This window comes from Eimeria maxima, genomic scaffold (genome assembly GCF_000499605.1).
Source record: "Eimeria maxima Weybridge genomic scaffold, Emw_scaff190, whole genome shotgun sequence".
Taxonomy (NCBI): Eukaryota; Apicomplexa; class Conoidasida; order Eucoccidiorida; family Eimeriidae; genus Eimeria; species Eimeria maxima.
The window spans coordinates 21,971-45,754 of record NW_013564803.1 but is presented as its reverse complement, the minus strand read 5'-3'; the positions used below and the strand labels follow the sequence as shown (position 1 = coordinate 45,754).

Sequence of the window (23,784 nt, the reverse complement as noted above, 5' to 3'; positions counted from 1 at the left end):
GGAGTTTCGGAAGAAGCTGCACATGCCACGCCCTGAGGGCCTCCGCGGGGGCTCCTTTGTAGCCGGTTTTGGGGGCGTATGCACTGTGGGACTCCTTTCGCTTTCTTTCGTTGGCTCGAGGTGGTGGTGCCCTTCATTCTCCTGGCTGTCGTACGTGGAGATTGCATAACAGAGCATAGATTTTGGTGGAGTAGAGTGTACAGACATCCCAGCACGAATACGCTATCTCGTCCAGGGGCTCCTTTCCAACGGATGCAGCGCGTTCAAGACCTTCCCTGGTTTCTGCTGGGTGTTACGAGGACAGAGTTAGGATCATCTGAGCTTATTTCGCAGTGCGACAACATCTGAAGTCCTAGTGGGTAGGGCATAAGCGCATGCGTGAACACTGACAAAAGGCAGCCGTTGCACCAAGCGCTGCCGGGCTTGTCATCAAGCTGCATTCGGACAACACCGCCCTGCAAAGATGGAGGATAGTTTTGGCGGTGTCTATGGGTTGCTATGTTCTCCTCTGTCATAAGGGAGAGCAGACTGAGGCGAAAAGAAACGGCTGAAGCAGCGCATGCACAGTGACAGCCAGAGAGTAGCTCTCACTCAGAGGGTCCCGCCTGCTTCAGCGGCCCCTGCGTTCCTTGGTTGAGGACGTCCCCACGAATGTATCACGACAACTATAAGCTCAGGAGCAACAGCAGCAGCAGCGGCAACCGGAGCGACAGCTGAACTCTGTTCCACGGCAGCTCCAGAAGCCCTGCGCGCTTCCTTGCTACAGCTGACGAACATTTTCAAGATTGAATCGGTGGTGGAGTTATTGCATTTTGTGTGCCACCACAGCAGGAGCTGTTTATTTATCCATTTTGGCGCGTACAGGAACGCCGTCCCTGGCAACCTCTAGCCAGGGAGGGAGACAGAGAGAAGTGAAGAGAGAAACAAGAGAGGGGAGGCCACTCTCCTCTGGAGTGGAGCGGCACAATGAAGATGCGCCGTTTGCGTACGAGTTTTTCACGCCAGGGTGCTGGAGATGTGGGCGTCAGCAACCTCGAGAAAGTCGCGTCTTTGCCCGTGCAGGCTGGAGAACAAGGCGAAGGCAGTGGTGCGCCTGTTGACCGTTTCACGTATTGCCTTTATAGTAGAACCTTCGAAGTAGAATGTACCTCTAACAACTGTTTCTGCATAGGACACATAGGCTTGCTTTCCAACCAGACATTCCCCGCAGGCAAAGAAAACCACAAAAAGAAGCCGAGAATACCTTGCTGCTTTTCCTGCTCCCCCCTCCTCTGTTTCTCTTTACACCAAATTATGCCGCATGCTATATTCTTTTGCCAAGCGTGTCACGCACTGCCTAATTAGGAGAGAACACCTCGTCGACCAAGTGGAGCCTGCAGTGGAAATTCTCTGGAGCTGCTGATTTCGCAACAGCTTCTAGTGGTGCTTTAAAAGGGTTCGAGGTCCTTGCTTAATACTTTGGGTTTGACCATTTTTAATTATCTCTTCTTTCTATCCTGTGTTCCTCTTCGCATTCACTTTCAGGCGCGGAGAGTGCGGCGAAAGAGATGGCAGCGGCCGCGACGGCAGCGGATATGCCACATGAGTTAAGGAGGCAGATGTACCACGAGGCCAACGCTTTCAGACACTCCCCTCTCTTCACTCAAAAGGTTTGCTTTGCACCAGGTTTTTGCTTGTTTTAGCTCAAGACCTTGCATGCAACCCCTACACCGTGCCGATGCACCTTGCCACGGATTCGTTTGGGAACAGTCAAGAATGGCGTCTAGATTGAGTGAAGCAGTTGTTCCTTTAGATGTCTGCATAAAATCCCATTGCGGGTTGCGCCTCGCTTTCAGGTGCGTATGGAGAACAAGTTGGACGAGCACGAGCTGCTGCGTGTACAGCTGGAGGCGTTGGATTACCAGGAGAAGCACGGGGTGCTGCTGACAGAAGGCGATTTCTACTACCGCTACCCTCAGTCGTTCGACCCCTCAGCGCGGCCTAAGCCGGATGCAGAGGATGGCCAGCCGCAGTGGGCCCCATTCAGAGATCCGGGGGGTGCGGGACCCTCTCTGCCGACAGGTCAGGGTTCTGGAGGGCAGGGAGGGGGCCCCATTTACGGTGCACAGGAAGGGGGAGAAACGCAGAGCCAGTGGCAGAGTTGGCTGCAGAGACAGAGGAGGCGCGGATGGTACTCCTCGACGACATTAGTGTATTCAACGCTCTTTGGGGCCGTCGTGGGAGCCTCCAACTTCACGACATACTGGCAGCAACTCCAAATATGGAGGAGTTCGATGTTTTTCCTGCCGTACTTGCTGTTCCTCTTCACAGTCGGACTGCCGACGCTTCAGTTAGAGGTGCGCCGCCAGCAGCATTCGAGCACTGCAATGGGTGCAACACTCTGCAGGCGGAAACTCGTATACATTCTTATGCGGATTCGCACTGGATTTGCTGTACAACAGAATGCAAGTCACACGACTTGCCATAGACCGTCGAACGGGTAGTGGGGTTCGTGCGTTGTTTTGCAGCTCGTTCTTGGGAATCTGTTGCGTGGCGCTGCTATCAAGCAGAACACGCAGCTCAGCCGGTGGCTGGTGGGGCTGGGCATTTTGCAGGTGTTGACGTCGATTTCATTTGTCATTATCACTGCGGGTGAGAGTGTGCAGCTACCACTAGTCCCTTAAAACTGGAGTTTTTGTATGCTCGTTTGCGTGGCGCGCGGCTGACTAACCCCTCCTGTTTGCAGCTTGAGGCACTTGCATTTCTACACATTCTCTAGTTGTCAACTAATTAATATTGCGATCTCTCTTCATGCCTTGTTTCCGCAAGTAAGCTCTTCATTCGACATGTCCTTTGTTGCTTGCACTTGTGTTGGGCTTCCTCTTCAGTTTTGAGTGGCCAGTTGTTGATTTATTTTGTTTCAAGCTTCTCAAGACCGCAGCCGTGGCAAGTCACCGTGAGTGACATGGAACTCTGCAACGGGTTTCATGGAAATAGAGACGAGTGCAATGCAGCAGGTCATGGGGTGCTGTGCTCCTATGTACCTGACACCAATATCTGTATTGCTTCTCCTACTGGCAAGGTGAGAGAATCTGAATTCCTGTATATAGTTATGCATACACACACTTCTTGATTCTCTTTTATCGAGCTGAGCAGAATGGTACTGCTAGCATTCTCCATTCGCCCTTTATCAGTGGGAGACTCTTTCATGCAGGACACGCAAGCACTCTGGCTTGCAGCGGTCAGCGTCGCCGTTTGTGCTTCTTCACTGCTCCGTCTAAGGGGGGGCGAATGATAAAGCCAAACATCATTTGCTGGGTTGTTCTTAGGCAACATTGCATTATCTGGAAGAACTGCAGCCATCTACACTCGATAGCAGCCTAGATCCGGACGCTTTGAGGCCAAAGGCACTATCTACTCTGGCTTTCGTGTGGCTCTACATCCTCGCGTACATGTGGAGAGGCCTGTTTAAAGCTGGATTTCGTGAGCATCTCCGCGTTTCGACCATTTCGTTTGGAATTGCACACTTTTGGTCGGCACAGGCGTCGAAGCCAAGATAGAGAGGCCAATTCCCTTCTTGGATCTCTTTGCCCGTATGGTGGTCTCGACGGTCGGGAGCTTTTCATTGTGTTTGTTTTCAGCTTCTGCTATCTTGATGATCATTGCAATGGTCCTTTGTGCCACCCTTGCCGTTGTTTCCTTCTTCGTGGGAACCGACGGAAGCGTGCATGTTGCCTCGGCAGTTTCAGCAACCTTTGATTGGCGACCTCTGATCCACGGCTTCTTTGATGCGGCGTATTCTGCGTCGCTCGTTCGCTACATTTGCCAAGACCTCTGTCTCGGCTGTTGCATTTTAGGCACAGTTTCGAGCTACACAAAGTCAGACAGCCTGGTAGCGCATTGTGGAATATATTACTTGTTTTGGTTGCACCTTGTTTATACATCTTTCTTCTTATCAACCTAATCAGCTAAATTCGAGTATGCTTGGGCGTGTGACCACAACAGGATCGGCTTCAACACGTACCCAAGCGGCGTATTCACGTGCATCGTAGAGTTCGTGATGGCTCTGGTACCATTTGTTTCTCTTCTGTCAATCGTCGGGAATCTCCATGTACATCCAAGCAGACACATCCACTCATGTGCTGCTTCTCATCGCTCTCCCGAAGTCCACCTCAGCCATCATGGTTTCCCAGTTGCTCACCACAGCAAGATATCGAATCATAGTACACTTAGTGGTACTGTGTTTAGCTCACTTGGAACGCGGGGCGTGTGTGCATGCTTACGTACGTTATTATGCATCTCAGGCGGTCACTGACATTCCGCTTCCTGAAATCATACGGAAGACAGGCACCGCCCCCGCCTACTTTGTGGTTTTTCCTGCTGCCTTCGAAAAGGTTTCGTCTCCTTATGTAGGTGTTGGGCGGTGGTTGTTCTAGCATTGGACATTCTGGCGTTGCTTAACTGCTAGGCGGGTCCTGCGAGTTGATTGCCGTGCACTTCTCGCGCCCTTGTGAAGTTTTGCTGCTGAAGTAATCATTGAAATTTCGGGTTTCTGTGGCATACTTCCGTGATTGTAATGATTGTGGATGGCGCGTATGACTTTGTGGGGTTTCCCTGCAGCTATTTGGCCTATTTTTTTACGGAGGTGTTTTCCTAATAAACACGCAAGTTGCGGCCATCGGAATTCACTCTGTTTTTAACGCCGTTCTGGTGGGCTCACTGGTGCCTAGTTGAACTGCATGGCCCAACTATAAGTTGTCTACTGTGCGATGTTGAAAGCATTTGATATCACATGGCCCTTTGGCATCATACTACTGTTCCGTTCCGCGCAATAGTGTATCTTGAAGGTGTGGACTACTGGGTTGGAGATGCTTGTCTGCAGGAGTCACGCCTCATCAACAATAGTTGGCGGAGGGTCACAAGCACAGTAATCGTGATCATATGCTACTGCATTTCCCTCCCGTTCTGCGCAAACAACCAGGAAGTCGTAAGGAAGGATATCATTGCATTTTATGCACTCTTGAATACCCCAGATCGTGTCTAGCCTGCAGCCATGAAATGTGAAGCGGTACATGCAGGTATGCAGGGTTTTTTTGCTGCTTCCACCGTTTTGTCTGCTGTCTACACAGAGACTCCAATACATGTCATACATCGTAGAATGGCTGCTTGTCCCGGTTTCGGTTTTCTGCACTACCTTCTACGTTGGATGGGTAATGGGTTTTCAACGACAGGCAACTATTGTTGGGCTCAAAGGTAATTCAGCTCCGGAGGCCCAAAGCTAATGGGTAGATTGTCCCCGTCTCGTTATTTAGGCCATTCTTAACGTTATGTTGTTTCTTGAATATACTATAGGCATACGATGTCCTCACTCCGCTTCACCGAAGGCTAAAGAGGATTGTTGTGAATTTGCCTTCTGCAGCATGTATCCTTTTCGGCGGATTATGTTTTATCGTGGGGGCGTGCTACTTAATTGCAGTATTTTGTTGCCAAGACAGCATCTTCCTGCCTATCTGGGTTATGATTTTCATCAATGCTTTGATTGCGGTCGGCGTAGCTGCATTCATAAAAGACCCGGAAGCACAGGCTAAGACCTTCAAGGTATGACCCGGCGTAGACTCCCGCGTTATTAGGGCCTTCCAAGCCCTACTGGTGCTGTTCAGAGACGCACACGTCACGTCATGTTACATCGCCATTCATACCATAGATGCGTTCATTGTCTCAATTTACTGGAAAGTGTGATAGTGTGCCTGTTTCCAGGAACGCTTCCTAGCGTTGTACTTGGGCGGAGTGCGGGATTTGTGCAACGAGGTCTCACGAGTTACTCTGTTCTTCCCTCAGCCCAACATGGCGGGAACATCTGTAATTGGGCTTTTCCCTACACTGTTCTGTGGGTGCTTGACGAGGCCATTCTTTATGTTCCGCCCATCGACGTACTGGTGTGTGTGTATCAAACACTTGGTGCCTTTCGTCATGCTTGTGACAATATCTGACGGTAAGGAGCGATGCACGATTGCAGACACCCTCAGTTGGCAGAACAGTGTTTCGCGTGACATATTGGCTAGACACGTGCCTCCAAGAGTGAGCTGTAAGCTAGTGAGTGGCCAGGGCTGTATAGAGGGAAGGTGTCCGTGCAACGTAACCTATGCCCTTCTGTCTGTTTGGTTTTTGTTGCGTTGCAGCCTGCCACCGCTTCGACATGAACTGGGATTCGATGAAGAGGTCGCCCAACATGAGGAATTTGGGTGCTGCTTTGCTCGGAATGGCTGCGGTCTTCCTTGTCTTAACGCCGCTGATCCCCAAAGTCCGATTACTCTATATTGTAGATGGTTTTGTGCCATTGCCTTGCGAGTATTGAGTATTTCGTCCTTTACAGCTACCCGTTTATCTGAGTCTTTACATTTACTACTGCCGCTGTCACCAAGTTAATCCGTGTTTGGGCTGTGCAACACGCAAGCCACTGCAAAATTGCACTGCCCAAACACTGGATTAACTTGGTCCCCTTGGCGGTACGTTCGCTTACGTCTGGACGTAAGGAGTTTTGTATTGTGATGCGTGCAGCTTCGAGACTGGGTGAGGCCTGTTGCAGAGGACTACATGTCGACCCTGGCGTTTCCAAGCCACCCATTCGTGCCTTGGCGCCGAATGTCTCTCTTGTCACTGATGCCCAAACTATTTCGAGAGCATCTGGCGAGTTCGAAAGAACCCTCGCCAATCGTCAAGAGCCTCATGCTCGAGTACAAGAAACAGAGGCTACCCTTTATGACTTCCTTCCCTGGGGAGGGTGCACCTGGCCTCTCGGAAGTGGAACTGGCTCAGCAGCCGCGCTTTCGTGAAAGGAGCTTGGATCTTCAGCCTAGGCAGCAGCAGACCCAGCAGTTGTCATTTGGCAGCAAGACGTCAGACGACAGTAAGGTACCCCACTTTATCCAGTTTTATATACTGGAACCTTGCGAACGCCGTATCTCACAAATTCTACTCTAGTAACTACTCTTTCCGTCTGTCCAGTATCTAGGTGTGGGACGTTGTGCATTCGGCCCTTCAGGGAAGCCATGAGGCGTTTCGAATGGTAGAAGAGATGCACTGCCCCTCCGGGAATGATTTAATGTGTCGGACAAGCCATTGAGAACTCCACAGAGAGGGTTTGGTGTCGCATTTCCAGTTTTCGCAGTGCCACCTTTAACTGGCGCGAGTTCCGCTTGCCGTGTTCCAGAATTGTCAGTGTTCCAGTATTTCAGACACCAGCAAGCCTCAGTAGATGAGGTTCGCTGTGGTGTGTTACACATATCCGGCAGCACACCAAACTTTTCGGGATGGTCGCCTTCTACGACAGTGAACCTCTCGCGAATACCATAGTCCTCAACAGCAGACTCTCAGCACGCGTAATGTTTGAAGTAGCTGCTTACGGCTACGCATCTGCTGGAGCTTTTCGTGAGGCAGAACTTCACGAAGGGCTACTATGCGATTCAACTGGGAAATCCGTTTTTTCCTTTCTGTATCAAGAGCAATATGTATTCACATGGTGAAAACACCGTCGCGGGGTTACTAAACTAATGGCAGTTTACCCAGCAGTTACCAATGAAAAGTCTATCAGAATAATGGTTTCTTTGTAGTTTCTTACTAACGGCCACCGAGCTCTAGTCAGCATAAGCGAGGTGGCCATGACCAACATTAGCGGATCTTCCGGGACTTCTGGAGTCTTGTGAGCAAAACTGCTCATGCAGCTTCTATGCTGCTGTAGAGGGCATGTGCAGCTGTGCAACTACGCAGCAGCAGCAGCAGCAAAGGGGAATTAGCAGCCACGTACTCCTAAAGCCTGTTCCAAATAGTCTGGGGGAAGGAGGCACATGGCCGGTAACGCACAAGCGCGTAGATTTTAACCCACAAAGCAGTTACTGTGGGGTTAACAGGACAGCAAGCGATGTCAGTAAGTGCCCGTCTCCAAACACTGGTGATAGAGACAAACGGTTCTGTCTCCACTCACTGGTGATGGAGGCAGGCCGCTGTTACACGGTCACAGCAACAACATCCTGTAGAACAGCCGCACCACCGAGCCTCCCTAGCATTTAGGTCTAGGTCTTTAGGTTCAGGCGGAAACCCGAAGCCAGCAACAGGATGTGAGCATGGCAAACGAGAAGCTATCGGCAGATGCCACTTAACTTAGTGCAGGAAACCTGGTGCGCTCAGATCCTGATTTACCAATTCTATCTTCTATCAACTACTTTCGGCTCACCTCTAAAGCAGCCCCAACTGCGTAGGCCACCGTTCCTGCGCACGTTCCATTTATTATCATTAAAAGCCCTGACTTCAGAGGACTCTGGTTAACGAAGCGACCCTGCGAAATCAAAATTGTCTACAATGAATCCTGCTGCACTTGGCACAGTGCAACACTACCGGTTCATGTTTCTGCTAAGCCACACGACAGTCTACACATTGTGTACATACTTACGTACATGCATTGCATTGTCAGCACCGGGTAAAAAGGCAAAGCGCTTGCAGGTTTACTGTAAATTGTATATATGTAGACAGTGCAATAGGCGGCCCTCCCCACTGTCCGTAGTCCCCTACCTTGAAGAAGCCCAATATAAAGAGAGCGATTCCCGAGATAACGCATGCCATGGCGAAAGCCAAGTGGCCGTCTGTTTTCATGCCCGAAAGCGTTAGCCACGCCACAAACCCAGCAAGAGGCAGCAGGCCAAAAATGGAGAAGGAAGCGAACATAACTGCGCCTGCAGAGAAGCGTAATGCCAAGACCAACAACCTCGCTTCGACTCCAGGTAGACATGCCGCATATACATGGCAAATGCACAAACGTATATGCATATGTGCATCTATACATGCTTCCGAGTGGGCTAACTGGATCTTGAAACACACTCTGCAGCAGGAACGCATGCTGAGGAGCTGAGGAGCTTCAACCCACCCCACTGTGGCACGTACAACGCCACTACACTGGTACTATTCACTGAAAAAGGTAATTGCATCTGCGTGATAGCTACCACGGAAAGGTCTACGGTACTCGTGCACAGTGTGCCCCAGTGGAATGTCCGAGATTTTGTGCAATACCTCGCCTTATGGGACTGGGGCCCTCATTAGCCATCAGACCTAATTCTTCCACCATCATGTGCTGCACAAAAAACTCGCGATACTTGAAGGTGATGTTGACTAGGCAGTCTGCGTCTTCATCTGTGAAGCCATAGCGGTCTCGATAAATCTCGACCATTTCCTGTTTCTCCTCATTGGGGCAGTTCTCTATCTCCCTACAACAAACGCACCCAGTTGCTTTTACATGAACCAATAATAACGTCATGATCATTAACTCCCTCGGTCGTTGCTTTGTGAAAAAGCAACCATGTGCACAAGTCTCGTGTTGGCTGATACAGTGACGCATTTCGTGGTTGCAGCATCAGGCTGCCATGCCGCTAACGCGAGTATCCCGTGGAGAAGGATGCCCCTGATGTGCAGTGGCTCACCACTCCTCTCTTTCCCGTTCGCTTTTCACGAAGTCTTCTTCTGCTGCAGAGCTAACAAACTCGCCGAAGCCCATGCTAATAGCATCTGCTAAGAGGTTTCCAATGCCAATGATGACGACCTTGGAGGGGTGCAGATTGGCCCCGACGCATCCGGCAACAATAGCGAAGATCGTAACGATGCCTGAAATAACATATGGCACTCCCGCACCCCTTACCTCAAAAACCATTAATAAAAGCATTGCAGGGTCACTCACACTGTCACACGCCCTGAAGGAGGATTCGAAAGTTGTTCAAAACAGCAGCAACTCACCATCAAGGCCTCCAAATACGATGGCTTTCAAATAATCTGAAGACGTCTTCTTGTGCGATTCCGTATGCGAACAGGACAGCTCGTCATAGGCTTTTTGTTGATGGGTGTGTTGATGCGCCTCCCTACAGAAGCAAACCGGAAGCATGCACTGCATATTTGGCCCTATGCGCCGAACCAATGGAAAATATATCTGCTGGATTCAATTAGCAAACGCATTCTGATAACAGCGTCGCCCCAAGCCAAAACTGCAAATTATCTCTATGCATGCACCCAGCCCTCTTCACTTGCCTCGTGGCGTCAACGTCTCTCGTCTTGTACGCAAGTCGAGCTTTGTCGAGGTCTCTGTAAGGTATTCCACCCTTTCCGCAACATGACTGATTAATAGCTGCAAAACAGGCGGCCTCTACGGCCCCAGGATCATCCAGCAGAGGGAGGGTCTTGTCTTGCTGCATGTTTCCCTGCGTAATATGCCCCCCGTTATGAAGCCGCTTCGTAGGCGCTTCGCGTTGTCAACTTTCAGTATAACGTCCGTAGCAAGCCGTATAATTACTGACTACTTGGAAGGCATCAAAAACGAGGACGGGGAACTTCTCTAACCACAGTTCTGCGCTGCCTGGCGCTAGTGGGTCGCTGAGCGCAGCTTCGGGAAGATCCACAACTTGTACAATAGCTGTCACGCTTGGGTCATGGGCCAGAGTGGATACAAGTAACGGCTGATGCAAGTGGCATTCGCCTGGCCCTCAACACGCTAGGGAAACTGGGTTACAGCAGGGACGCTGCCCCAGTCTGTGTGAGGGAATCAGGAAGTCCTACAGATTTGCCAGGCAGATTCGCCATCTGTAGGTTCTAAAATACTTCAGTAAATTACAGAATTCCAGTTCATATCCACGCATCCGCCGTCGGAATGAGTCGGCCAGCCTCCAGCCCCACAAACGGGTACCCCTTCCACGGACCAACGCAGGCCACGTCGCTAGCCCTCCCCTTTTGCATATTGAACTGCTAAATTTTAATTTGCGTTCCGTTCATTCTTTTCGTATTTCGACAAATTAATCCAAAGCTGTAGAGGCAGTACTGCACAGCTGCTCAGCGTTTACTCCCTGCTGCCGGAATGCCTGTCTCAAAAGACATTGCCGTGAGGTTACGCAGATCGCTGCAGTATTCAAGCATTTGAAATTTAGGAGTCTGTTATACGTGTCGTATCTTGAACTCGTATTCCATATTTCGTGTCTAAAACTACGTGCATAGGGTTTCCTTCCAAGCAGAATCAGCGAGTTCTAGTCATGAATTTGGGTTAGGTTTCTCCGTGGTGAGCCTCAGGCTATTATGAGTTGTACCTTCTTCCGAAATCGTACCAGGGCAACTCCCTGCAGCACAGCAATTCTGTGACTATACTCGGTCGCTGCTGAGATATGCAGGTTGGGTTGATCCATAGGTGATTTCGCTGTGTGCAGGCAGCCCCTGTAGGCAAAGCTAGAGATACACAATCGGAGGCCTTACATAAGCCAGGCAAGAGCCCAACCTTACCATACCTCCTGTATCCGAGCGACGAATAAATCGGAATGTGCTAAAGGACTGGGTTACACATAACAGTGTCCGCTGACCCCTGCTTCTATCAAGGAAGCTTTAATTCTGCGCCCTCTTCAGTCGTCACTAAAGACTCGGCGCCCGACAAGACCCGAGGTCTTGTAACTTCTCCTGCTTTTCATAGTGGACTGAAGTGAAAGAGGTGCAGTGGCATGAAGTATGCTCATTTGCGGTGAGTGCAGGAGTTCCAGTGCGTTTGTGGATTTGCTTTCTGTTTTTGCTTTCTAGATAAGTTGTCGTTTTAGATCGTTTCTCACATTCCATACGTATGTGCTCGCAGTGCTGGAACGCGACAGCAAGTTGTTGTGAGGTTTCAGGCCGCCATCAGATTTGTTTAGACACACAGGTGATGATGGTGCCTTCAGGCAAAACGAATACCTGTTCAGCATTGTATTTCCTTCAAGAGGAGTGGAATGCCGCTACTCCTGCTGCCACTAAATAGACCTCCTTTGATTGACCATGTCTCGACTGTGAAGAAGGCTTACCTACGGTGCCGTATAAAGAGTTAAGCAGGAATTTATTCATGCAAAAGAGTGCTTCTGCATGATTGTGTGTATGGCAGTTGGAGATTTCGGCTCACTTCCTCGTGCCAATCAAGCAGACAAGGTTGTGTAGTGCGGTGTACATTTGCTAGCGGAAACCTGAGGGTATGGCTTTACCTGATTAGCCGAGCGCATACCAGCCGGCCAGATTCAGACACCAGCTGTAATAATGCACCCAGTCTCAGGCAGTGTATGGCTGGGCTGCTGCTCGCCTTCTTAGCTGTTGAAAGACTTGAATGCAAATGCAGTAATCTCTCCTGAGTGCGTAGCAATGAGTAGTGTGGGCTATGCACGTATCATGCCCCACTGCGTGGCGTGTCCTTCTCCAGACAGAGCTCTAGAGGGGGCAGCGCTTTAGGTGGATAGTAAGGTGTTGTCTAAGTCTTCTGAGTCGGCTGGGCGTAATTCTTCGTGAGCCCCGCTGTACTGTAAAATTGAACCTCGTCCAACCAAGCTTGGGGGGGTTATAGGGATGTGTAGGGAATATCCCAATCCTTCACCTTGTCGGAGCATGCTGTAGAACAGCCGCTTCTTGTGTGCTTTCTGTCATGTACGTGGAGGCCAGGCTTGCCTTGCGCCAACTCGTACATAGACGACGGGGCCTTCCGCGTGATTCCTGCTTGGTCTTTTGTCGAAAGAGCATTCATTAACGAGTAAATCCCCTTTTCGTTAGCTCTACCCTTCGTAATACACCGGTAAGCAGGCCTTCGTAACCCGACACGTGGTACGGTTCCATGAATTATGAAGAGAGCATATACCAAGTTTTTTAGTGAAAGAGGTGAGGTAACAGTGGCGTTTGGTGAGATCAAGTCAAATAAGATCATTACGGGAATAATGATCTTACTTTACTCGACTCCATTGAATAGATGAAGCCAATACAATGTAGGATCTGCGATAAAGTGGTCAATTGCGGCACTTGAACAGGGGCTTTGTTGGTGTTCACTGCGTACTCTGCTGCTGGATCCAGGGCCAGTCACTTGCCGTTGTCCTGCGCAACATTCCACCAGATTGCTACGGGTATGTCTGTTTTGCTACGGGTATGTCTGTTTACTGAAGATCTCCTGCAGTTCTTGCAGCAAGATGCAACCATCGTTGTCTGCATCTGCTTGACTCAAAAGTTCCTGAGCTATCGTGGAGGTCATATTGGCCTCTCTGAGGGCCCGCGATATGTGCCTAACGCATATACGCCCCGTGCCATCTGTGTCCATTTGCTTAAATGTCTTTAAAACCTCTTCGGGGGAAGATGTGTCTGACGAAGGAGTAACAAGCTGCATGAATTCAGGAAATGTCACTACTCTTCTTCCTCCGCCGTCGATTATGCTAAGAATCTCGGCCAAAGCCGAGCCTTTCACATCAAACCCAGCAGCCTGAAACAACGCGTTCGCACTGCGGCTGTAAACATTTTGCTGTACTGAGATTCAGGCACTGCAACTGCTCGCAGATTGTGGTAGTTGGCTTTTTAGGGGACGGGAGCCGAGTATCAACGTTTTCTTACTACGAGCCTGTTTTTAAGCTCCTTCAAGGGTATCCTGCCAGTTCCTTCCGTATCGCAGGCTTCAAAAAGATTCCTCATTGCCACAACTTCATCTGTTTTCATTAGAGGACCCTCGTAAGCAGAGGCATCGAATTCCGCCCCAGCGGCGGCGGATAGGTGGATATTGTGCTGCTTCCCTCCTGTCATTTTGGAATTTATCCACGTACTTTTTGGTTGTATTTGCCTTTGTTCTTCTTCGCTGTTGAGAAGCTGATTGTGTGGTTTCCTGGAAGACTGTTCTCTAGAGCAAAAGGTGGTATTGGCAAGGCTGTTCTGTCGGGCACAAGCCTTCGTTGCGCCTATGCTAGAACAGATACTCGGATGCAAGCCCTACTAGTAAGTAGCACTGTTGACATTGAAAAATTGCAGGCATAACATTGCCAAAGTTGGGAACAACTTACGCCGTGTTAGTTAGCATAGTTTTGATGTTTGGGAGCGACGACCGCTTCCCAGCCGTCTGCACCCAGAGGCCCTGGACAAGTGCTGAAGTACTCTGAATAAATTCGAACATGGAATTGTTGAAGTCTGATTATACAAGGAATCTTAAATTATCCACGTACTCCAATAGGAACCAACCAATTCCACTCAATGGGACTGGGCAGGGTCGTTGCAGGTGCTCCGTGAAGATCTGCGCGGTGGAGCACTTCGTTAGGGAAAAGGCTCCATTAAAAACTGTTTTCGATTAGGTTAAACTATTAAAGCATATGATTTGGGGAGCACAAGACAGAGAAAGCTACTCAGCGAGCACCTGCAGAGTTGTGCTGCACTCAATGCGGCAGCGTAAGAGAGCGCCGAAAAGCACGGGTGCTCTCCCCACCTTGAAATGAAATATTTTGTATCTCTGTGTGGACAAAAATCATCTTTAAATAGGCTCAAATAACTGACTGAATCTAATGGTGTCCCGAAAGATAACAGGCCAGGACCCTATTGCGCATAGTCCGAGCGCGCAGCCTCGCCCGAGTTGTTCGAGCAGGAAAGATGGTGCTGGGTCTGGAGGAAAAAGGATTTTGAAGGCAACGAAAAATTGAAAATACAATAGAACGAGAAAATGCTACCTTATCTGTCTCTTGGACCCAATACAGGGAACCGTTGTGCAGCTGAGTGATGCCGTGTTCACAGCGCGGAAGGATGCACGAAGCCCGCTCCTGTACGAATGAGAATGCCTAGGCCCTGGTTAGTCTACCTTTGCGACTTACGATGTTCTATCAACTTTTAAATTACTAGCAACTTCAGGATGTTCCTGTACGCATTCATTCTCTAGCCTGAATGGGAACAACGGCCGAGACGCCAGATACCACTTCTGGTTCTCCACTGCGTATTTGCGATGCTTCCATTTCTCATTGTTCAGGAACGCAGATTGCCATTCACATATTCAGAGTGTCGGCCTTTACTGTCCATTCTTTGGAATTGTTGAGGCCGCTGCTTTTCGCACACAACAAAGGAGCAGTTTCACCATTGCTTAGCCACATGGCTGACTTGGAAACCTGCCACAGAAGTACCGTTGTAGAGTCAGTCTCTTGCAATGTTACAGGACTGGCAAGCTTCTATTCCCCTCATGGAACGGCTGAAGCGAATACACCCAGGGAGCGCCAATATGATAGAAATGCAGAAAAGATTCAAGAGCGCAACCAGGAGTTTCTGCAGTACCCTACAGATCAGTCCAGGGAAATGCTTCATGAAAGTTTCGTCGACAGCCACCAACCATACAGCGAACCTATGATGGAAAACACTGGTGGGTCTGCGAAGCGAGAAATAGCTCAAGATGCTGCCACTTTAGTCAGTGTGGTTGCGGATGTGCCAGAGCAAGCAGGCGAAGGATCCACTTGTAGGTACCGGAGCAAGATTGTCAGTGGTGCAAGCTGTGAAGTCCTGCGGAATTCATCCGTGCCGCCGGACCATCGCCGTAGAGCAAGTCTGAATGAGCCTGGCCTACTCCTTGAAACTAAGGCCTACGAACGTGTATCGCCAACTCGGATATTTTCCGTGCACCACCCTTCTCGAGGCCTGCAGGCCCGTTCAGAATCAGCAGGTCAGAACAGTAGTAGAATGCTTCAACAACCATTTTTGCAGCAGGAAGGGATATCCCCATCGAATCCACAAACTCACAGTGCAGCAAATGTGTCGCGATGCCTTCACAGTAACAGAGAATGGGCCTCAGAAGGCCAGTCGTGTCCGCACCAAGGCCATGCAACTGCGCCAGTTGCCAAGTTTGTGGAGCCAAACCAGACGGAATCAACAGCGATTCATGGAGTCAGGCTGCGCCCGAGTAGCCCATGCAAAACCAGCGAAAACTCTGCAGCTACCAAAGACCTCGTAATAAACGCTCTTTGTGACCAAATCCAGCACCAACAATGGAAGCTCAGAGTCCAAGAAAATCGTTTGCACAACCAAGAACAACGCCTCCACGATCTAGAGGCTTTTGTGAGCACATTTCAAGCTCAGCAAGAGTGGAATCAACGTCAGCAACAGCAACACATGTGCCAGTTGCTTTCAAGACCTCGAGGGTGCCACACGCTTTCTAGTGTCGAAGTCGTCAATGATCTTGCGTCCAGTTCGTCAGGGATTCCGCGTGTCGCCGCCAACTCATCACTCATCGGTACCAAGACGACAGCAGTTGCGTATGACTCAATATCAGATATTTTATGCAACTACAGAATTGCCTTCGTGAAATTGCCGCGTTTGTGTTTGTTCTCTGCTTAGGCCCTCACTGGCCACCCGGAATACTGGAATCGTCGCCAACCCATACTACTAAAAGACAAGGGGTAGTCAGCTCCCCCGCAGGTCACCATATGTTACGGAGTAATCTCGTAAGCAATAATCTGTTTCGGCGGAGCAGGATGGGTTGCTTTACATCGAGGGTTGCTGCGGTTTTGTGCTTAGTTGAACCATCCTGTGATGGAGACTAGCCTCCTTCAAGAACCGTCATGCCTTGCTGCAACAAATGAAAATGCTGTGGTTTAGCCACGAAAAAGCCTTAACCAATGCATACGTAACCTGATACAAAATGCAAAACTTCACTACTGTCAGCAGCATGTTGGCTGAATGTTGCGCTGCACTCTCTTGCTGTTCCTGTGCTAGCAGGATCCAGCCAGAGGCGATGTAGGATCAGATGACTGTCGTGGAGGAAGTCGAAAAAAATCTGCATTTTGTTGCTTCTAAATACTAAAGCCTAGTCCAGATGATGTGGCCTTTTAAGCTGGCTTGTTCTTTGCCAGTTGACAGTGGCGGTCTCAACTTATGAGAGACCCTGAGAGAGCCTCCAAGGGCCCAATCACTATGCGTAAAAGTGCGATGACTGTAATAGGAGAGAATGCTTGCGAGCTTGTCTAATCCATTTCCTCTACCGCACACTCTTGCGGTGTTTTCACTCAGCTACGTCATTGCAGGACTACACTACTGAGAACAGCTAGAATTAGTCTCATTTTTGCAGGGCGTGACCGGCAGAGTGGTTGGCCGATTTGGCCCTCACACTCACGAGCCTCTGTCTAGGGGTGTGGAGAACAAGAATACGGACTACTGTGCATGCTGAAAACGCTAGTTGCACTTGGGGCAAACAAAATAACGAATTCGTCACAAACATGGAAGGAACTCAATGGTGATGCTTCTCTCCTACAGAGACACGAGGCTAGGGCCGTGTTTATTGGCCACAACCAGTGCCTTTGAACAGTCCTGCTTACTAAGGACTAGAAAACTAGGTCTGGCATATAAGCCCTCTGCTTCAGAACAACAGGCTTGTAGCCTATTCACCCGCAAACTCGCGGCTTCGTGATTTCACCAACCGTACAAAAATAAAAAACAAAGTAACCTGTGGAACAGCAAATGCTATGCTTGGCTGCGACAGAGAGTCCCTAGCTCTTCATTGTAGCCGTCATTTCGTCAGACGCCCATCTGTTGATCGTTCCCAATGATGCACTGTAGAGACAGTTTTAAGTGGCAGAAGCCTCGTCATCTCCAGAGTGGAGATCAACAGGAGGGGAAGCTGACGTACAGCAGACGAGGTTTGATAGACGAGTGCAAAGCCTCGCCATCTCAGCCAGTACTTGAGGTTCCGACAACAGATCCATAGCCTCTTGCGTCAAGCGTGTAGGACTTGACGGAGTCTGAGTTTGGTGAATCGCTTTACGGATACTTCCAGTCCGCTCTGGCTGGACTGCCGCTGCTGGACGGCGAGCTGCGGACTTCGACAAGTTAAACCGGTTTGACGACGAACTGCGCGAGGCAACCAACTTGGACTGCACAGTGGCTTGCTTCTTCACGGTTTGGTCACGAGATCGCCTTGATGAAGTATCACCAATACGCCCTTGGGCTGGTAACACGGGTTTATCTGCATCAGTCTGTGAAGACGACCCAACAAGGTCTTGCCCGGCTACAGGTTTGGGTGACTCATTTTCCTTTGAGGGCGGAAGGGCAGCTGCGGCACCTAAGGCCTCACGCGGTTCGTATTTCCCTGTGTTCGCAGTCGGAAGGCTACCTTGGTTTGCAGCTGCTAGTATCTCTGCTTCGTTCTGCGGGTCTCGAAGGGAAGGGGGGTCCCCTGGTGCAGTTGGTATTTGCCACTGTGCTTGTCCGAGCGGCCGCAGCGGCTTGGGACCAAGAGCATTCTTCTGCTCTATAGACGCCACACGGGATACAACCTTTGCCGCAATATGCTTCTTCGGCTTTGATTTCGCTGAAGTTGTCGGAATAGCAGAAAAACGTTCTTGCTCTGGAAGATCTGCCGGGAAACCACAGTTCGCTTTGTAGAGCTGACCTTCTGCCGCTCGGCCTCGCAACTTTGCTCGGATTTTGGAGGAAGGCGGCGGTACACTCTGGAGGGCGGACTGTGAGTGCAGTGTTCCGGAGTCACTAATTTTATTGGTTCCATCATGGTGACGTGGTTCATCCACTTTTTCGATGGGGGATTCTGTCCCTTCACTAGCATTGAGGCTGCTCCTAAAGAGGCTCCTGGATATATGCGAAGGAATTGAGGGCGAGGTCAAGAGGGAACTTGCAGACGAAGAAGAGGTTTCGCTTGAGACCCGACAATCTTGCCCACCTGCGTTTCTGCTCTCTTCACTTGTCGCTTGGCTCTCACGAATCTGGATGGGGAATGCTTCACCAGCATGAGGAGAGCTTCCCAGTTGGGGTCGACTGAAGCCTTGTGATGATGGCTCATTGATGCAATCCCCCACAGGATTTGTAGCAACACTCAGAGAATGCCCCGTTTCATCGCTTTCGTTAGAGACGTTGACCTTCACAGATGCGGGGGCATGCTGATATTTGGAAGCGACATGCTCATAGTAAGTAGAGATTAGATCAGACCTCCCTGATAACCATATTGCAAGGGCGGCAAGCTCTCTGCAACGCTCCGTCAGCCGGAGATAGCGAAGGTATCTTTCAGAAGGTAGCAGCGGCATACGGCAAGCAGTGGCTCGTACTTGTTGCATTGCTGTGGACTCGAACAGGTCGAGTTCAGGTGGACCGGTCGTGTCGCCATAGTTACAGCAAGGGAAGCCAAAGCCGCCCAGTGAATTTATCTTGCCGAACCAAGCTCGTGAAGATCCCCTGAATGGCAGGCAGCTAGAGCATCTCTGTTTAGCGATGGGTTTCTCAGAAACGACCGACGGGGGATTGACCCGAGGCGACTCCCGGCTTCTCCGCATTTCGCCTTCTTGGCAACACTGGGTGGTCTGGGTGGTCTGTTCACTAGAGTGCGTACTGCAACAACAGCTGCTCTCAGGTTCGTCGCTAGTCCCAAAGGAATGCTGCGTTAGCTTCGGAACTACAACGGGCCTCTGTCTTGCCCGAAGGGAGTCCACAGCAACAGACAGTAAGTAGTCGAGATAGTCGTCAAGCGGAGTATGCGGTTTAGTCGGCGCAGAGCCTGAATCACACTCGCACCACTGCTGTGTAAAAGCTTGTGCATAAACTGAAACCATGGTTTCTAGGGCACTCGGTGTTGCGTGAAGCAAAGTACATAGTTGTCACCCGTCGACAGAGCTGCAACTTACCGCCTTGTACTTCTGCGGGCTTGGTTGTGGTGCCCTTTGTCTCAAGCAAATGCTGTAGCTTTTGTCCCTGTGTTTCAATGAAGCCTTCTGTCTCTAGAAATGCTTGTAGTTCTTTTGGTGAGAACTGGCTGCGCGTCTTTGAACTCAACAGTTCTCGGTGCTTGTTGGCCCCAACGAAGAGAGGCGGAACGACCTCTCGCCAAGGAAATTTCTCGCTAGCTGTGATGGTGTTGCTCTCGACAGCATCTGCTTCTGAATCTAGCCAGCGCGCAACTAGCAGCATCGTTCCAGGACCATCGCTGCAGAGCTGGGACACTGCGCGCTGGGTGGCTTCACCTCTAGCGCCTTGTGTGAGGCGTTCCGAGCGCTCCAGAACATGTATGAAAGTTACTGAATCCTGAACGCCAAACACATCAGATCGCCAAGCATGGGAAAAGATTTACACTCCCACGAGTCTTCTTCCTTTCTTGATAAGGAGAATCGTCTTTAACTGCCTGCTTCTGGTTCTGCTGCTGGTGCCTGTGGAGCGCTGTCAGTTAGTTCACACGGAAAGATATATGCGTCAAGACTTCGCCACACACGCAAGGCGACAACAACCGAGCTTTACACAACTGTAACTACCGGTCATATTTAGCCCTGTGGGAGAGGTTACTGGCTAAACGCCATTTAGCTCACGTCAATGCGTGGAGGGGAGTTCGCGCCATCCTTAAAAGGCAGTTCGCACAGGTGGGAGAGAGGTCTGAGGGGCTGATCCAGAGCCGGCAACTCCTTAAGGGTGAGGTATGGATATGGCGGCTCTGGATCGGGCTTAACTGCCTCTGGTGCTTCTTCGCTCTTATCATCGTCCTTTTGTTCGTCTTTCTTTTCATGCTGAGCCGTACCGTTTGTTTCTGGCGTGGAAGACTCCCCATCCTTCTGTGCCTCAATAGCTTCTCCTTTCTCTTTTGCGGAAATTGACTTGATCGTCTTTCTTCTAGTAGTAGACTTGAAAGAAGCAGAAGAAATTCTAGTTGGGGAAGTGCGTTCACCGACGTTACGCGTCCTTGAAGGAAATGTTGAAGAAATTTTGGCTTGTGTTATCCTCCTTGGAGGAGGCGCAGACATCCTCCGTCCTCTTGCAGACGGTGGGGACAGCTCTCTAGGAGAAATGGACGACGACTTTTGAAATGTTCTGCTACCCTTTTTCCCTAGCTTTCTAGTGACTACAGGCGACGTTTTTCTCTTTGCCCCATAGGGAAGCTTCGGGCTGAGTGGACTGCCGTTTCTTGGAGTCCCAATTTGAGTTGTGGCCCTTCGCCCCTCACGGGCTTTAGGGATGTCTTTTAAAAGTGGAATTCGAGTAATCCCTTGGCTTTTAGCTCCTCCATCTGGCTCTTCCCCCGCAAAAACAAGGCGACCACCCTTGATCGCTGCCGCCGTGCTTTTAAACTTCGTTACTGCCGAGGCAGTAAAGCGCCTTTCACGTCTTTCCTGTGGTCCTAAGGAACCTTCTGTACTTCCTTCCAAACTGCGAATCAGCTTTTCCTCCTCCGTACTACGCTGTGGGGAAGCAACCGTGGCAGCAACTGTATGTCTCCTCGCAGCTGTAGGTCCAGGTTCTGGAGGTTGTCGTCTCTTGCCTGCTGAATTAGGCGCTAGGTGACGGGTATCGTGATCTACAGACTGAACCTCTTCGCGGGATGCGGGGCTTCTTTGGTTTTCCAGAGCGCTCCTTCCCGATACGCTCGACTGTGGTATCTCCCCATCCGAATTACTGGCCCGCGGAGAAGGTGGCAATGCTTCAACGTCTCGAGTAACGGTAAAACGCACAAGAGACTGCGGCCGCTTGACACTCCGATCTACAAGCCCAGGACGCTCCTTATCCAACTGCTTGGCACGTCCTAGCTCTGGATAGTCCTCCATAGCGCTCTCTAGTGATGGAGTAGCAGCGGATTTGATGGTGTCTTCCGAATCGCCCGATCTCGCAGATGCAACAGGCTCTGTCATTGATTCGTTGCTGAGGCACGGAGAGGTAGCCCAGTCCAACGCAGAAGGTCGGAATGGTTTTCGCTCTGCACTATTCTTTTCCAGCAAAACTGCCTGTGACCGTGTTTTCAGCGGCCTCCTATGCTGTAGAGCGCCTTGAGGTAGCCTTGAAGCCACATGCGTGTATGCATTCCCTCTGCTAACTGCACGCACTGGCCGAGGCTTATCATACCAGTGCAACGGCTTCTCAACTCCACCAGATCCAGTTGAAGTGCCCAGATCACGTATGGGAACGCTGCGGACTCGTGTCGAAGAGGCACGCCTAGAATCGCGGTCCTTCGACAAACGGTTGGCCGCATTGTGGGTGGCATCCATAGCGCGTTCGTGGTTGTTGATACTGGGATTCCAAGTCGTGGAATTACCGTCACTCAAGTCCCTCAGCACTTGCATCATCCCCCGAACGGTAGGTGCCGGGAGAGTCCTTGGTAGGCGGGGCTGAGAGTAATGGAGCGCCATCGGATGCGTGCTGCTTTCTGCACTGCGCGGTGGGGCGTTTGTATGCATTTGCCGGAAGAGAGAGGTAGATAAAGGCCTTCCGGATGTTGGTTGTGCCATGCGGGCAGTTGGCTGATGAGCCCCACCAACAGAGCCTTGAGGACGAGAAGAGTGTGTCGTTTTGCTGTTCATGGCAAATTTACCGAGAGCAGCCTTTAGGGGAAGTAGCGGCATGATAACATGCAACAACTTCTGAAGAAGGTCTGGGCGTTGGAGAAGAACATCAGGTCTCCCTTGCTTCTCCAGCTGATCTACGAGGTGCTGCAGCAGCATCCATGTGCGACGTCTCTGGAGATGTGGGAGGCTGGGATCTTCAAATGCATCTGAACCAGTGAATGCATGTGTTTCTGAATATCTAACAGAGCAGTTTGATCCATCCGTATGCAAGAGATAATCTCCAACATTACCTAGGCTTCCCGGAACTTTGCCATCCTTCTTAGTGTGCAATTTGAACTGCAGCATTTGCTGTTGCTGACGCGCTAGGCGCCTCTGTTCAGGAATGTTCACACTGGATGCATTGGAGCGGCGATTGGCCATGAGTTGTGATCGACGGACCGATGGTCCGACAGACAAAGGCCGTGCAACAGGACGAGAGCCCTCTGGATTGGCGCCTTCCCGAAAAGCTGGTGGCGTTTGAACTCCCCGGTAGTTTGTGGTGTCACCGCCAAGCCTGTATGAGGACGGCTTGATCTGCTGGCATGTTTTGGTAGCCGTCCAGCCGAGGGGCCTTGTTACTCCAGGCTGGACTTTGCAACCTGGCTCTGTTTCTTTTTGCCGAATTGCCTCTCCCCGAAAGGCTGCGCTTGGTGGCAATTCGTTCAACTGGCATGCGTCTCTGGAACTGGTTTGTTCCTCAAAGGCTGGGCGCAGTTCGCCTTTGCTTCCACACTGCACGGGAATCGAAGACGTGCCATTGTTTGAGCCGTTTTGGAAGCGCTCATCCTGCCTGTAGCCCTCCATTATTGCATCCGCTGTCCAATGGAGACCCATGTAATTTTACTGCCAATCCGGCATCGTCTGGGATAACTGTTGCTCTCTTCGAGTAGTACTTCGCATATATATGCATATATCTCCTACGGAACAACCTCTGAACGGGGACGAGGACAAAGTGTGTCAACAAGTTGACCGGCATTCCACGCCCACCACCGAATCAGGTCACAATGAATCGTTCCTCATTTGAGATGGCAAGATACTATTCATGCCGTCTTCATGGGTAGACCGCAGCTTCTTCTGTCTGAGGTACTAAACAATCATAAACACCGGCTGTCGTTGGACGTGGTCTGCGGCTGGTTTCGGCGCTGCCCTTGGTGGCACAGCGGCTCCTCAAGTAGTTATACCGTCAATGTTTGCGACATTTGACATCTGCTCACGTTTATATATCTTTTTTACTGCCGCAGATGCTTGCTGAAAGGTCATTGGAGTATAGTAAGGGGAGCGGGGAGGCCGTTGCTAGCTGCAAGCTTTGCTTAGGCTCCAGCAGTGTTGCTCCATATGAACTCTTGGATTGGGAACTTTTCCACAGAAGATATGTTAAATTAAAATAAAAAACTAACAATAGTGCATCTAATAAGAACAGAGAGAGACATACACCTGCATCGGACCCGACCTGATTATCGAGGCCATGTCGATTCGCCCGCGGACTGTTTCGTCACCACTGCAGACGACCATGTTTAGAAAAATGGCGGCTGCTCATCGTTATCTCCAATTAATTCTCACTTCATTAGTGAACACGTAGTGAACTATCAATTTATTAGGAGATAACACAGGAAAACGGGCAGGTGCCCGACCTCTCCACCATGTCTTTAGCAGGCCGTGACAACGTTACAGGGTGTGCAAATTTCCAGGAAAAGGTGGGGCG

General features: G+C 50.4%; 5 protein-coding genes across 5 annotated transcripts; 2 read left to right on the top strand and 3 right to left on the bottom strand.

The window, feature by feature from the left end:
- Positions 1–972: 972 nt before the first annotated feature.
- Positions 973–7,332, top strand: EMWEY_00020660 (transporter, putative; the record flags this gene model as incomplete). The annotated part of the gene is made up of 15 exons (XM_013480419.1): positions 973–1,087; positions 1,525–1,649; positions 1,836–2,336; positions 2,508–2,631; positions 2,868–3,061; positions 3,309–3,462; positions 3,621–3,858; positions 3,985–4,048; positions 4,284–4,388; positions 4,600–4,689; positions 5,332–5,577; positions 5,737–5,971; positions 6,159–6,280; positions 6,538–6,886; positions 7,148–7,332. 15 exons carry the CDS (start codon positions 973–975, stop codon positions 7,330–7,332), a joined length of 2,847 nt encoding a protein of 948 aa, XP_013335873.1.
- Positions 7,333–7,982: 650 nt separating this feature from the next.
- EMWEY_00020650 (integral membrane protein, putative) lies at positions 7,983–10,208 on the bottom strand (the record flags this gene model as incomplete). The annotated part of the gene is made up of 7 exons (XM_013480418.1): positions 7,983–8,006; positions 8,210–8,311; positions 8,545–8,705; positions 9,040–9,233; positions 9,447–9,627; positions 9,757–9,878; positions 10,027–10,208. The coding sequence occupies 7 exons, from the start codon at positions 10,206–10,208 to the stop codon at positions 7,983–7,985; spliced, it is 966 nt and encodes a 321-aa protein (XP_013335872.1).
- A 2,705-nt stretch (positions 10,209–12,913) lies between these two features.
- On the bottom strand, positions 12,914–13,563 carry EMWEY_00020640 (caltractin (centrin), putative; the record flags this gene model as incomplete). The annotated part of the gene is made up of 2 exons (XM_013480417.1): positions 12,914–13,249; positions 13,378–13,563. The coding sequence occupies 2 exons, from the start codon at positions 13,561–13,563 to the stop codon at positions 12,914–12,916; spliced, it is 522 nt and encodes a 173-aa protein (XP_013335871.1).
- A 1,119-nt stretch (positions 13,564–14,682) lies between these two features.
- Positions 14,683–16,182, top strand: EMWEY_00020630 (hypothetical protein, conserved; the record flags this gene model as incomplete). The annotated part of the gene is made up of 2 exons (XM_013480416.1): positions 14,683–15,837; positions 16,117–16,182. 2 exons carry the CDS (start codon positions 14,683–14,685, stop codon positions 16,180–16,182), a joined length of 1,221 nt encoding a protein of 406 aa, XP_013335870.1.
- Positions 16,183–17,342: 1,160 nt separating this feature from the next.
- EMWEY_00020620 (hypothetical protein, conserved) lies at positions 17,343–22,886 on the bottom strand (the record flags this gene model as incomplete). The annotated part of the gene is made up of 3 exons (XM_013480415.1): positions 17,343–18,721; positions 19,407–19,803; positions 20,082–22,886. 3 exons carry the CDS (start codon positions 22,884–22,886, stop codon positions 17,343–17,345), a joined length of 4,581 nt encoding a protein of 1,526 aa, XP_013335869.1.
- Between the last annotated feature and the right edge of the window lie 898 nt (positions 22,887–23,784).